This window comes from Carassius auratus, chromosome 23 (assembly GCF_003368295.1).
Source record: "Carassius auratus strain Wakin chromosome 23, ASM336829v1, whole genome shotgun sequence".
Lineage (NCBI taxonomy): Eukaryota > Metazoa > Chordata > Actinopteri > Cypriniformes > Cyprinidae > Carassius > Carassius auratus.
The window spans coordinates 14,666,818-14,681,367 of NC_039265.1; the positions used below are offsets into that span (position 1 = coordinate 14,666,818).

The 14,550-nt window shown below is 36.8% G+C and overlaps 1 protein-coding gene across 14 annotated transcripts in view; it reads left to right on the forward strand.

Moving 5' to 3' along the window:
- The window catches only part of camta1a (calmodulin binding transcription activator 1a), a 356,861-nt gene that overhangs the window by 328,878 nt on the left and 13,433 nt on the right, over positions 1-14,550 (forward strand). For 13 of the 14 annotated variants that reach the window (XM_026199992.1, XM_026199980.1, XM_026199981.1 and 10 more), the window contains one exon: positions 740-874. In XM_026199992.1, the coding sequence (XP_026055777.1) occupies positions 740-874 (135 nt within the window). Of the gene's footprint in view, positions 1-739; positions 875-5,435; positions 5,707-14,550 lie in introns of those variants that run through there. The other variant, XM_026199991.1, reaches the window with a different exon arrangement.

Here is a 14,550-nt window from a genome sequence, read left to right on the forward strand (position 1 = left end):
AGGTTGCTAGCTAGCTATGCATTCGTCACGTAAATGCATAATATCTGTTTGCAATAATTTACAAAACAGCTCTGTCTCCTCATTTAAATAAGCTACAGAGGAAGACAATTGAGAGATGGCAGCTTTTCCGCGAGTGGGCGTGGTTTCAGCGCCACCAGTGGACACGCCCCCAACATTTGAGAGCAGAGAATAATACTGCTTATTTTTTCAAGATATTGATAGCTTATTTCAAGTATAGATCTCTGCAGGAAAGGAATGGGAGTTATCAGACCAGGGTGTTTTTAGACCATGATACCTGATTGGCTGACATCATAGTGATGTTAGGTTTAGGGGTGGGGTTAGGTAAGTGGGATCATTTTGATGCATGATTTAGAAACACCCAGCAGTTTGAAAACACCCACAAGGTCATAAACGCCTACTTTTGCTCTGCAGAGACCTAAGTCTTGCTTATTTTATTCACTTGATGGTTTTTTAGCATAAAAATTTTCTAATAAAGATTTTCTGTGGTGTGATAAACTCAGAACACACATTTAATATTTACTTTACACGTACTTTAGGAGGTACATATTTTTTAATGTTTCAAATAAACATTAAAAAGTAAGTATTTCCTGGATTGCAATGATTTTCTGTAAACCTTCAGATGTCACCCCTGATAAGGTGAAGAACTGCATGAACTCTCATAGATGTCAGTGTGATTTGCTCTGATCTTTTCTAATTACGGACTTGTGTGTGTCTGCAGCCCATGACACAGGCTTGGTGACTCTGCAGGTGGCTGTCAGTAATCATATCATCTCTAACTCGGTTGTGTTTGAGTATAAAGCCCGTGCACTGCCCTCCCTACCTTCATCCCAGCATGACTGGCTGTCACTTGACGGTAGGTCTTCCTTTCTGTCTTTTTTTGCATTTGTAAGAGAGAAAAAAAAATATCACTTTACTAAATCTGGAACCCATCATGTGACCCTTGATTACTGAGCTACTTGAAGTAGGTGACTATATAATGGTGCCTTGGCCCAAGGCTTTTCTAATTATCCCACATTCAGTATTAACAAATTAAAAGCACATCTGATCTGAAAAAAAGAAGAGTATGTCATGAAGCCGGAGACAGAGATAGATAGAGTGAGTGTGTTATAACAAATTTGGATTGAGGAAGGGTAAAGTGCAGTTTAGATTTCCATGTTCAAGGTTTGCTTTACAGTTGACCTCTAGATGGAGATAGAGGGTATGTTTAGCAAAGAAAGCAGTTCGGTAGAAATCTGAGCAATCAATACCAGTGCTGAATATGCATTTGAGATCAACATCAAACAAAAGTAAAGTGTGTTATTCACAGCTAAAGGGAGTGCAGACCACCCTGTTATAAGGTAGAATTTCAGTTTAAGGGCTTTAAGAACAACAGGAGGAGCTTTTGATACCTTTTTATTTATTTATTAAATTTTTTTGCTCTTTGTGCTTTAATCTGAGGCATGGGAGGGACAAGGAGAGATGGGGCAGTAATTTATATAAGTGGTTAATACTTTGGGGTCAAGGGGATGGGCAGTCTGGAAATAGTACACTGACTACTTTGATGAGCTTTTTGTGACATAACACAAACTGATTGCTTCTTCACATCTGGCTTGACTTTTGTATCTTTGTTTTTATACAGTGGTATGGGGTGTTTTTTGCACAAAACTGCATCATTTTATTAACCTTGCAATAAGGTTGCTTAAAATGTAAAAAAATATATCATGAACTTTAATTTAATTTAATTTAAAAGTATACTATTGTTCAGTGTTATTTCTTCTCAGTGCTGTTATTAACTAAGACTATTACAAATCATTAATTTACATAAATCTGAAGCCAAATGTAAATAATAAATAAATTTTAAAAAACTAAGTAAAATAAAACACAGTCCTGCTTTTGAGTTTACATAATATCAGAATATCCTAAATGTTTGTAATTTTTAAAAGAATAAGACAGCTCATAACTCGTGGATCATCCAGGTGAACGGGTCATTTTTATAAATTTGGTTGTTATTCTGTCTTGTGGAGTGTATGTAAACTTATGTTATGTGAAATAGCTTATTTAGGACAGTACAAAAAAATAAATAATAATAATAATATGCATATTATATATTTTCATCCCTTCATCAACAAATTAAAAGTGTTATCATGTTAACCACTTTGGAAGCTATTTGTGAGAATATGGGGCAAAAAGAAAGACATGTTACCAAGATCCACCATTAAACACTTCTACTGTACTGTTTCAACGTGCTTTACGCACAGATCGGTGTACTTTACAAAATGTCCTTAAGCTGTCCCAGTCTGTTAGTGTTAACTTAAATGCAAGGGTTTAAGTCTAATCATACCATCGCTGTGGTGGATTTGCCCTCTTTAAAGCCTGGCAAACCAAAAACAAACCCACACACATGCTTCAGCGCATCCCAGGCTGCCTCGAACTGAGGTTGTGGCGTCAAAGAGCTCATGAAAATATTGGAGCATATGGCCAAAGCGACACGCCTGCCAATTTGACGTCCGAAGCTCTAATCTGCTTGCTCAGATCAGGTGATAGAAGATTTAGCCAAGAAAAACAATCCTGATGAATGGTTGGACAGCGAGGAATGGTGGCCAGCATTCAGATACAGCATGTGTTTGACAAGCCTGATGTTTGGAGAGCAGAAACCTAAGCCAAACCAGTAGAAATAATTACGCATTACAGGAAGAGGGACACATGCACTTACACCAACAAATGCACATACTGTATATCACTGCACATATCTACTAAACGGCTGATTTCTGTGTGTATTTAATCTGGGAGGTGTCGGCGCGTGTTATAAGAACAGGCTAAGTGTTCTGTCTCCTATGAGTCTGAGTAAAGAGAGTACCAGTGCCTGTGTGTGGTGCTGTTTGTCTGTGGAGGTGGGGGGGGGGGGTGAGTGTTGTTACTGCAGTGTGCATTGACAGGGTAAAGTAGGGCATGGTGGAGGAGCCTGTGGAAAGGGACAGCTGCAATGCAGACAGCCCTGAAAGCAGAGAAAGGGAGCAACAGAGGACCAATGCCCATTCAGCACCAAACCAGTCCATTCACATCTCAGACAGCACAGGCAACCATGGACTCGTGAATCTAGACTTAGACAACTGTGTATCAAACACACACATATACATACTGTATATATATATATGTATATATATATATATATATGTATATATATATATATATATATATATATATATATATATATATATATATATATACACACACACACACACATACACACTACCATTTCTACTATAAACACGTCTTCTGCTTTGCAATATATACACATGCAAATAAATAAAATGTATTTTACATTTTATATATATATATATATACATATATATATATATATATATATATATATATATATATATATATATATATATATATATATATATAAATTTAGGGCAGCAACAGCAACTGAACTATATGCACTTAAGTCTAAGTTCAGTTGCTGCCTTAAATTTGTAAGTTTAATCAAATTGGATGTACAAGTCATTTCAACTAATTTGTTAAGTTGAAGTTAGTAATTTTGATGAGTTAACATAATAGAAAAACATAGTGGCTTATTGATAATATATTTTACAGTACATATTACACATATAGTTCAAAATACATTGCATTTGTTTGTATGAACACTTAGACTACTGTCTAGAGTATACAACATTGTTGTGGTTATTCAGCATTTATCTCAAGAATTGTTTCTTAATGTATTTTCATTTAGCTCAGTGTTTTATAAACTTAAGTAGCAGAAGGTAGGTTTAGTGGATTAGTGGATATTGAATTAGATATTGAACTGAATTAGGTTGATTCATAAGTTGGTTTGACTTTAAGCACGCCATGAAACACATGGCTGCCTGGAAATGAGGGTGTTGAAGTGTGCAAGGAAATCACAAGGCCATTTTATAAGTTATTCCCGACTCCTGCTCTGACTCATGAAATAATGGGTTGTTAAAGCGTGTGTGATTTTCGGAAGTGAATTTACACTCACTTAAAAGGTGAAGCTGGGTAGAATATCAATGGACTTAGCACATTCAGTAAGACCATGCAATTAGAAAAACCAATAAGTGAGTTTTTATAAAGGAAGCATCTTGTTTGCTTGGCATGTTATGAGTTTTATAAGTTTCTACAAGTATATAAAAAATACATTGTGCACAGGCTATAAGCAGTACAGTTGGGATGTGGCAGATGTTGTTTTTCAGAAGAGGGCCATAACTATAATCACATTCAATCCAGTTACTGGATTTTGGGGTTTATACGCTTGCCTCTGCACTGACTTTTCACTCCTGGCCATTAAACCACAGCCTGGTTTCTATATCGAGCACTACTGTCAAATAAAAACTATTTCGAGACAAACCTCAGCGTCTGCTGTTTGACACTGCATTCATCGTTTCTTTTCAGCTGTGTGCTCTGATGCTCTAATGGCACACAGCTGCCTGCCTTGATTTGTCATAATGCAGAATGGGGGCGGGGCTTTGCTTCTCTCTGCAGCATTGCAGGTACGAAGCCACAGGCTGGAATCGTTGTGCACTGTAACCGTGACCAATAGTCTATGTTGTCTTCATGTCATTTCTTTTTGTCCACCGATTTAAGTGTGCGTCCAAATTACTGTAGTTATTCAGTGGTTAATCGATGCAGCTCTTTGCACATTACCGAGATGAACCAGCATTTTAACATCGGTTTCTCACATTGCCTGCAATGTATAGATATGAAAAACATATATCCAAAATTATTTTACTGGCTGCGTACAACTACTGTACTGTACAACTGTAACGCAAAACAACGTTAAATGTTTATGGAGAGATGTACTAATTTGGTTTGAAACATTGAGGTAAAAGTGGAAGAGTAATTATTAATTTCTTTCCCATTAATGAGTTCTGCGTGTGCTGTTTGTTTATATATATATATATATATATATATATATATATATATATATATATATATATATATATTTGTGTGGGTTTTTTTCCGTTTTGTCTTCATGGATCGTGGAAAAACTAGGGCGTCTGTTTACCTGCGGCACGTGCGCAGCGTCTCCTTGCGCTGAGATTCACGCACGCGCACGCAGGGGGGAGCAGTAGTTAATGTTGCCAAGTCTCGTTAGAAATTTAAGCGTTTCGTTTTGTTCCTGCTGATGGTTTTTCATAATTCATAGAGATAAAGAGGCGTTGTGTTTAAAACATAAACATATAAATTAGATAAATCATAGATTAAACAAAATTTATTAGCAAAATTGTGTCTTTAAATTAAATAAAAACTATTAAATTGAATGGATCCCAAACACGCAACAGCCCTAAGCCCCTCCCCCATAAAAAAGCTCTTATTGAAAAGACTTATGAAATAACAAAGCCGAAGTGGATTATCATAAGCGGACTTGGCAACACCGGCAGTAGTGCTGGAGTAAAGAGGGGCGGGGGCGAGTACGAGAGTAAGTGAGCGGGCTTTACATTTCTCTCTGCTCCTGCACGTCGCTTCTACACTTTCTTCTATTGTTGATGAGACCTTTTAGTACATTCCCACAGTATATAAAGGATATTTATTTTTCCCAGTTTAGTAAATATAGGAGCAAACTGCGTGTGTGAGACACGGCCATTTGGGACATTGTGGTCAGGATGCCGATGAATGACATCTGCATTTCCTAAAGACAAGGGACCGTTTGCTTTGCAGGGCGACTCTCGATGGACAGTGAAATAGAAGGTTGGACATGTTAAAATGAACCTTGTGTGTGTGTGTGTAGTCTTGTCTCTAAAGTTACTACATGTGCTTAGCCCACTTTAAACCCTTATCATTTCCATCTGTGGAAGACCAAGTGAACATAGTGCTTTACTTCAGCTATAGAGAAATGTTACGTTCTGTACGTTTTCCTACCTTTTCTTTAAATGCTATAATGTGTTTCTAAAAATAAGTCCGTTGAGGCTCAAGTTTTTCGTAGTTTCCTGAACTAAATGTGTCAACTTCCAAAATAGACACAAGACTCTGATCTTCAAACATACATGAAGTAGGAGGCGCTATTGAATAAATGCTGGACCAGACCACCTAAACAGAACACCTGATTGTTTCGGCTTTGAGGCGTTTTTATTTATTATTCTTAATATATATTTTCCCTTTTATCATTTGAAAAAAGGTTCTCTAAGCTGAATGTGCTGGCCGTCTTTTCATTTCGATCATTTTACACAGGATATTACTGAGATCCACCTGTCTGATACTTCGTTGCAGCAAAGTATCACACTGAAAAAGTAGGAAAACAGCTCATTTGTGCGTCAGTCTTGTCATTTAGTGGGTCTGTTAGCTGTAGTCGTGACCGGAGTGTGTGTGTGTGTGTGTATATGTGTGTAACACACAGCAGTCCTGTGATCCACGCTCTTGTTTTCAGAACCGAGGACAGCGACCCACCAGGCACGCGCAAGTGAGCTCGTGAAACATTCAAAAATACGATTCCTAGTCAGACAAACGATTTGTTCAGTGGCAATGGTTATGGTTTGTGGCGGGAAAATAGAGTTCAGCAATCGTTAGACTCGTGGTTCTCCAACAATGTCCTCCTCGACAACCTGTTGATACTGATATGCTGAATGGAAATTCTTGACTTCTCGTAAGCCTATATTGCATGTATTATGAAATCAGTGTTAAAGTTTCCCCCGAATTTGTTGCATACAATTAACTTTAAAATTCAAAGGGGTCACTTTCGTGTATGATGTCTTAAGTTTTACCTTAATTTTTTTTTTACCTTAAGAACAGTGCTGAAGTTATATAAATATTACATTATAAATATCAGTGCAACAGACTTTACATTAAGTGCTGCATGACAGAATCTGGTAGTTGGTTTCTAAATTTATTACCTAAGATTAACTTAATTGTTAATAAATAAATTTTAGTTTTACATTATAGTTACTCCAATAATGTAAAAAACAAAACAAAAAAAAAAACGGCCATATAGTGTTGATTCTGGAGGACACATTTAAGCAATTCATGTTAGGAAATTAAGTTTACTGAATAACAAATGGAATTTGTTTTTAATGGGTGAAAAATCAATCAACCGTTTATCATAAGTACTCGCACAGTGTAGAAAATTACTTTGTTATCCTGAGGCAACATAGTGCAACAGAGTTAATGAACTCAACAACTACAACTTTCATGATTTTATTACCAGGGAATTAATATTCCCTATCATGCTCTATCCAGGAGCTCAAAAAAATGGGCTGTAATTTGTTTTTTTATTGCTGGACATTGCCAGTGCTAAATATTGATTGATTTATGAATTTACATTCCTTCTATTTTTAAAACACTGTCATTTCTTTACAATTGATATCCTTTTTAAAAAATGCTAAAATGTGCATTTGATTTAATAGTTGTTCAGTTTTCATTCAGTTTGTCTTATTGGAAAGTTTTATTGAATTGTACCTCATTTAGAGTAGTGCAGGACATGTCAGAACACTTAACCTGAGCTTCAGAGGACCTCTGGTCAGGTTGTTTCATAGAAAGTTAAGGTCATGACAGTCATCTTGTTAAGGAAAGGGAGTCATTCCTGTACAGTGTTTCTGCACCTATCATCAAGCACTGAAACATGTTGATTCATAGTAATAGACATTGCTTGATGTTTGGTTTAGTGTGCCCAGTTTTTTTTTTTTTTTTTTCTTGTGGTAATTCTAAATAAGTGTCTGAGTTGCTTTTAAGATTAATATGAAGAAGTTTTCAAATGAAAAATTCCTTGCAGATGCATTCTCCTGCTGTTGATTCAGCTAGTTTCTAGCAGGGATTGGTCAAGATCCAGATCATATTTTAACACCCCAGACCAGTGCAGAGTACATTCTGCTGTAGTGGCTTCTATCTAACACAATGTGCCTCAAGGGCACAATCGTTAATTAGTGTTAAATCAGACAGCAGTTAGGGAGATTGGAACAGCGGCTCGTAGACTGAAGAACACTGAAATTGATTGAAAATTAGATTTGTTAAGGCTTGAGTTTGAGTTATGGCTTTTGTATTTTTTTAAAAGTGTGATAAGCCAGTTAAAGTGAAATATACTATGTGAGTAAATGACGGAAGGGAAGATATGCTGATACCAAATCAAACTGCTGATGAAAGCATTTCCACTGTTAGTTTTATCACTGAAATATATGACATTGTACACTGTAGTCAGCATTGTTGCTTGGTTGTTTTGTATGCTTTGTGTGAATGATGACAGGGAGAGCTGAGCAAAATGTAGCTGACTCACATGAACAGTAAAGTCATTAATAACTGCATGAATGAGTCTTTTGTGAGATTTTTGTGGACTGGTACGTATAAAAGTTTGTATAAAAGATTATTCACAATACAACAAGATTGAGTATGATGGTGTATTACTCTGGAACTATTGCCATGCATGATAAAGAATTTTGTTAGTGTGTGAATAAACGTGTCACACATTGCCACATGAAGTAGGAGATAAAACCAGGGCATGTCTTGGAGGATGGGTAAAGCAGTTAGCTCATGGAGATGCCTGCTTCAGATTTAATTTGATTTGCTGCTGGTTTGTATGTATATTAAATTGGAGGGCTCTATTCAACCAGAAAGAGACGGCATTCTAGTTTGCTCAAAACCATGGTGTGATTTCAGAAGCTGGTGAAAGGAGAATAAAGTATATGCAACAGAATTTTGTGCTGTAGAAGAATAATATGCATTAGTCAAATTAAATGTTATTACTTTACAAGAAGGTTCTATATGTTGATATTGATATCATGAGAGAAAGACATGCATAAGTATAACTCTTAAATTAATGATAATTGTCAGTCGAAGGTAATGCATTATATTTTTTAGGGGTGCTCCGATCAAGATCTTCTCAGTTAACAACGGCTCCGTGTAGTAACAGCTGCTCTATGTGAAATCACGCACCTGATGGAATTAACCGCTGATTAGAGAACCGGCTTTACTGACGAGATGCGCATTAACGATCGGCCAATCGTGATCGGAGAACCCCTAATATTTTTATCATAGCAATGTATTAGAAAGATTAGCATTAACCAAGATTTAGAAGTATTCAGATACTATAATTATATAATTGTTAGCATGAAATATACATATAGATAAAAAGTGCCTTTATAGAATTTAATTTATCTTGGTTAAGATTAGTTCACCCTGCTGAAAATGTACTCGCCTTCAGGCTGTCCAAGATATAGATGAGTTTGTTTCTTCATCAGAACAGATTTGGAACAATTTAGCATCACATCACTTGCTTATCAATGAATCGTCTGCTTTTGTGAGGCACAAATCTATCATTAATGAATTTTAACTTTAAAGCACTGCTTCCATTCAAAATGTGAGCTACTAATCCATAATGATGCTTTTTCCAGTGAAAAAAAAAAAGTCTGTTGCTTGTTGTTCTCTCATGTCAAAAACCATGTTTATTACAGTTTTGGACTGTATATAAACAGTATTTGATCTATGTATATTTCTCTCCTGATTCAGATAAGATGACTTTCACTGCAGAAAGCAATATAATGTGTAGAAGATTGTAGTCTTTTTGAGTGAGTCTAGAAACATGTCTATGAGTGAATTGTGTTAATATGAGGAACTTACATTCGAAGGCTCTTCATTTGTTTTCGTTTTTTTCTACTGAGTTCCTCAATATCAACATTTTTCTTATTGAACTGTTGTTTAAAAGTAATATTAGGCTGTGTACATCACAAAAACAGAAAAAGTAACAGCCTTCAAATGTAAGTTCCTCAATATCAACATATTTCTGAATGAACTGTTGAATAAAAGCAAAATTACGCTTTTTGTTTGGTTACTCACTGGTAAAGACAGAAATCTATAATGACATGAGTCAGTCATGGAAAGGCTTCATCCCTTTATCCGTTTCCTTCAGGACTGGAGTGTTTCCAAAAGGCTCACGCACATGTTGTTAACCCATGTAATCAGTAGTATAATTAATGGCAAAGCAACTTGTGTGTAAACAGCTGGTCAGTTAGAGCCAAAGTTCAGCTCTCAAAACTAGGGCAGAATACCTCAGCCTGTGTTTTAAACACTCTTCTTGTTGTAACACCTGGGAAAAGAGGAGTTTTGTTTTGTGTGCATGCAGTGATAGCATAGGTGTCTAAAGCACTGACAGTCAGTCCTTGCTCATGGCACTTTTGGAGTCTAGACTGAAAAAAAACTTGATCTGTATAAGCATTCCTGTTATGAGACAGGACACTTGCAGAGGTCTCAGTCTTTGGAAATAGTGCTGCTGCCTGAGGTAATATTCCAGCAACAAACATGGGTAGAAATATAGAAAACCGCTCATCTTTCTAGCTGTGTATATTTAAATATAGCTATACTGGAGCTGTTTATCAACTCTAAGACAGCTATTATAGATAAACCTATCATATCTTTCCATATGCTTAGAATGCGTACATCTTACTACAGCATGGCAAAGTATGAATGTGTCCTTGTGGCAGAAATATCTAGTACATACTGTGCAGATGGAAGAGATTTCAGTTTAACTTACCACAATCAGTATTGACACTTTGACTTATAATGTCCACCAAGGCTTATATGTTTAATCTTTAAATACTGTAGACTCTTCTCAGTCTTGACGGTAGAGTTGTTTCAGTATTTGAAATTATGTATATCTACTCTTCTAATGAGAAATTTGTTAAATAAGGAATTGACTTTTAAACATTTTCACTGCAAATGCGGCTGCAAGATTTGTGCTTTGTTGTTATAAGTTTTATCGTACTGAGTATGAGAAAGAAATCTATAATCATTCCAGTCCATTTGCAGTTTTTTCTCTGTTAAGTAAAGTCAGTTCCATGATTAGTAGTATATCTACATTATCTTCTTTCAGATGGAGCTTAATTCACTGACAAGTAAGCAATATCACGTTCATTATCACAGATCGAATCATCTGCGATAATGAACAAAATATTGTATAGCTTTATGAATAGAAATCTTCATGTCTCATGTTTTGTATTTTAGTCTTTCTAATAATATATCAAAAAGTCATTCTGAATACTGTTGAATAATGTGTAATGTGACAGCACAGTATTAGAGATGATGAAGTACCCTGGTTCATAGTTCATCCTCATGAAGTGTATGATACTACTGTACATTCATGTCATCTGTTCTTGACATGTGAGGGTGAATGCAGATGGTGGGCTCAGCTGGAAGAGCCTCTGCCAGCATCACTCCCCCTCTCCTCCACTAAATACCAGCCTACGTCAACCAGCGGAGCTTAACTCAGGAAGGGGGTTCTCCAGAACACCATCATTCTGGAGAGCTGGGGTATTATCCACCACCTGATGGCCATGCATGGGATTTTGTGATGGATGAATAGTTAAGAATAGCAGCATGCTACCATACTGCTCTATGAGCCTTCAGTATACCGTTTTCTGTAAGCATTGAGTACTCAGATTATCAACTACATACATTTGCCAAAATGCACAGTACAAAACAGAACACACTGCCTGGAATACTGTATCCCACAATGCAATGTACACAGCTTGTCAGTTTTTCAACGGGATGCCACTTGATGAATTGGACATGCATATAATTTGATCATATGTCACAAGATTGACTGTGTTATTTATTTATTTATTTATTTTCAAATGCAGTTTGAAAAATATATGCATATATGAAAGCAAGCTTTGTGTATAATCTCATACAAGTGGACACTGTTAACATTAGTATAACAGAAAGATGATAACAGGTACACCCACATATAACTTATATCCTCTTGCACAAAATTGTATGTTAATGTAGTACATTATTGCAGTGGTTTAGTGCAAAAAGTCCAGGTGTTTGAGTGCAGTCCAGGTGTTTGCTCCCATAACTACACTCTCAGCATTATAAGATGCATGGAAGAGTGAAGTAGACAAAGTGAGACTCCGCTAGCCTATTTTGCTGAAAGACAGATCATTAATATCTCTGTGATAATTTCAGGTGTTTGTTTATATGCGACACTATAAACAGAATCCTCAAAGATATAGAAGAAGTTCCTGAGCTGAAAATAAACACACACTCAGAGTATGCAGCTCCTGACTCATTAAGTCTCCCACAGGAATAAATAGTGAATAGACCCTTAATAAAGTTCTCGTCTCACTGAGCTGTCTATCAACACTCTCCGTTTCTCAGCCATTACTCCCCAGGATCTCGCAGCTCACATCCACAACGTATGCCTGACGTCCATGAATATGACTCAGTGCCCATGAGTCATTTTAAGAGCAGGGATGAAAAGAGGACGAGAGAATGTTGTGGTTGAAGGTTGCATTGAGGCAGAGGCAGATGTTGAAAAGCTTTAACAGGAGCTGGAGGCAATGTTAGAGGCAGTTTAGACCAGCTCACACAAGAAGGCAGTCTCTGGAGAGACAGACATGGTGACATTGACTTTGGCCTGTTTCACACATACTGTGAACAGCACCCATAGAAGTATCTCCGACACGATGCTGAAAGTAGAGTTTCTATATTATACTGGCCCATGCTGAACCCAGCAGAATTGTAATGTATAGTAAACATTATGTTTTGAAATATAGGCTTTTGGAAGCAACAGACTCTTCTTACCAATTATTTGATAAAACAAAAAATCTGTTCAATAAATCTGTCAGAATCCAGAATTAATAATATTTCAAATGTGGTCTTGATTAGGCATAATCATCTGCAGTATAACAGTTTAATGATTATCATGTAGCCTGTATTCTTCCGATAACCATTTTATACTTTATGGACATTATTAAAGAAAGTAGTGTGTGTTGATAGATCAGCAAAAGTAAAGAGAAAATTATAATGGATTATTTATTTAAATATAATGAGAAACTTGCAATTTTTAGTTTCAGTTCACATCATTAAATATCTGCTCTCTATACAAATAGGCTGCCATGATTGTAGTTTATGTAGAAATGGGAAAGTGTTGCAAGTGTCACCGTGTTGCTTCAGCTCTGACTGGTGGTCCCTTCTTTTTCTCCACCCCCTGCAATATGGCTCCTCCCCCTAACCCCCTCTCCCTCTGCAGTGTACGTGTGTGGCATTTTGAGCACACTCGAGGCAGCAGGTGGAGATGACATCATCTGCACTGCAGCAGACTGCAGCACTGTGTCTGAACAAAGACATGTCAATGCTGCTGCTAACTGGTGCTGCCACACAGCCGCTCTCTTGGCATCTTTAGTCTCTAGGTAGCTAACTTTCCTTCTGTCTCTCTCTCTGGCATGGTGGCTGAATAGTTTTAACACTATGTGCTGGCAGACTGAAGCCCACTAATTAAATAAGTCATCGTTTAAATGAAAAATAAACAAGGTTTATTTATGGTAGTTGTTAAGGCTTTGAGACTGGTTTAAGAGATTTGAACAAATCCTTAACCTCAAGTATTAAACTTTGAAAAATAACTCAGAAAATAACCCCTGGAAACTACTTAGTAACATGCTAAACCCCTCGTAGAAACACCGTTGAAATCACACATTTTAAATAGTCTTAGTTAAAAACATAAGTACTGGTATGAACAGACTCAGGGTTGTTGACTCTAGACCATATGTTGCTTGAGTTCAATGTTCTGTATAAAAATCTGTGACCTATCGCTGTCAATGACTGGTGTCATTTAGGCAGCCAGACACTTACTGAGTTGTCAAACAGTGTCAGTTTATGTACATGACCTCTAAACACCACTCCTGACATTTTCACCTAACAATACCTGCCTGCTTTGTGACATTCATAGCCCTCTGGATTAAACAAATATATGTTTTTAGTGCAAAAGACACAAATGTTGCTTACTAGTATGTTAGCCCTAGTGAAAAATAAACTAAAAATACCTTTATATGTGGGAAGTCGTAGCCTAGTTATTAGAGAGTTTGACTCCTAACCCTAAGGTTGTGGGTTCGAGTCTCCAGCCGGCAATACAACAACTAAGGTGCCCTTGAGCATGGCACCGAACCCCCAACCTTCTCACCGTGCGCTGTAGCATAAATGGCTGCCCACTGCTCCGGGTGTGTGTTCATGGTGTGTGTGCGTGTGCACTTTGGATGGGTTAAATGCAGAGCACGAATTCTGAGTATGGGTCACCATACTTGTATGTATGTCACTTTCACTTTTTTACACTTACGTATTTATGTACTTAATAAAAATACCCTGCATTTGTAATTTTGGGGCCAGATTTACTAAACAGTGCAAATTAGCACAATTCCATAAAAGCACCAATGGGCAGGAAAAATTCCAAGGGTGATTTACTGATAAGGTCCACATTAAAAAAGACAGACACAACATCTAATTTCCATAATGACCAGTGCAATCTACCAAGAGCAGCGTAAATTACCGCCTGCTTTAAGATGGTTTTTTTTACGTTAAATAATGTCGCAAATACCAGTGAATTGACGAGCGAACTTCTACAAATGCATATTCATTAAATTCTCAAAAATAACTGTCCATGCCTTTTTAGCAATCATTTCCCACTGCGTGTCTTTAGTAAAAGCTGACAGTAGTTTTATGTAACGCCACATGAGGGTTTGCGCTAGCACAAGCTGATAGTAAATCTGGCCTGAAGTCTGTTAAATTGGAACAACGAATTTGTACTTAATACACTGTAACTGTGTGGAAGTAATTCTGAAG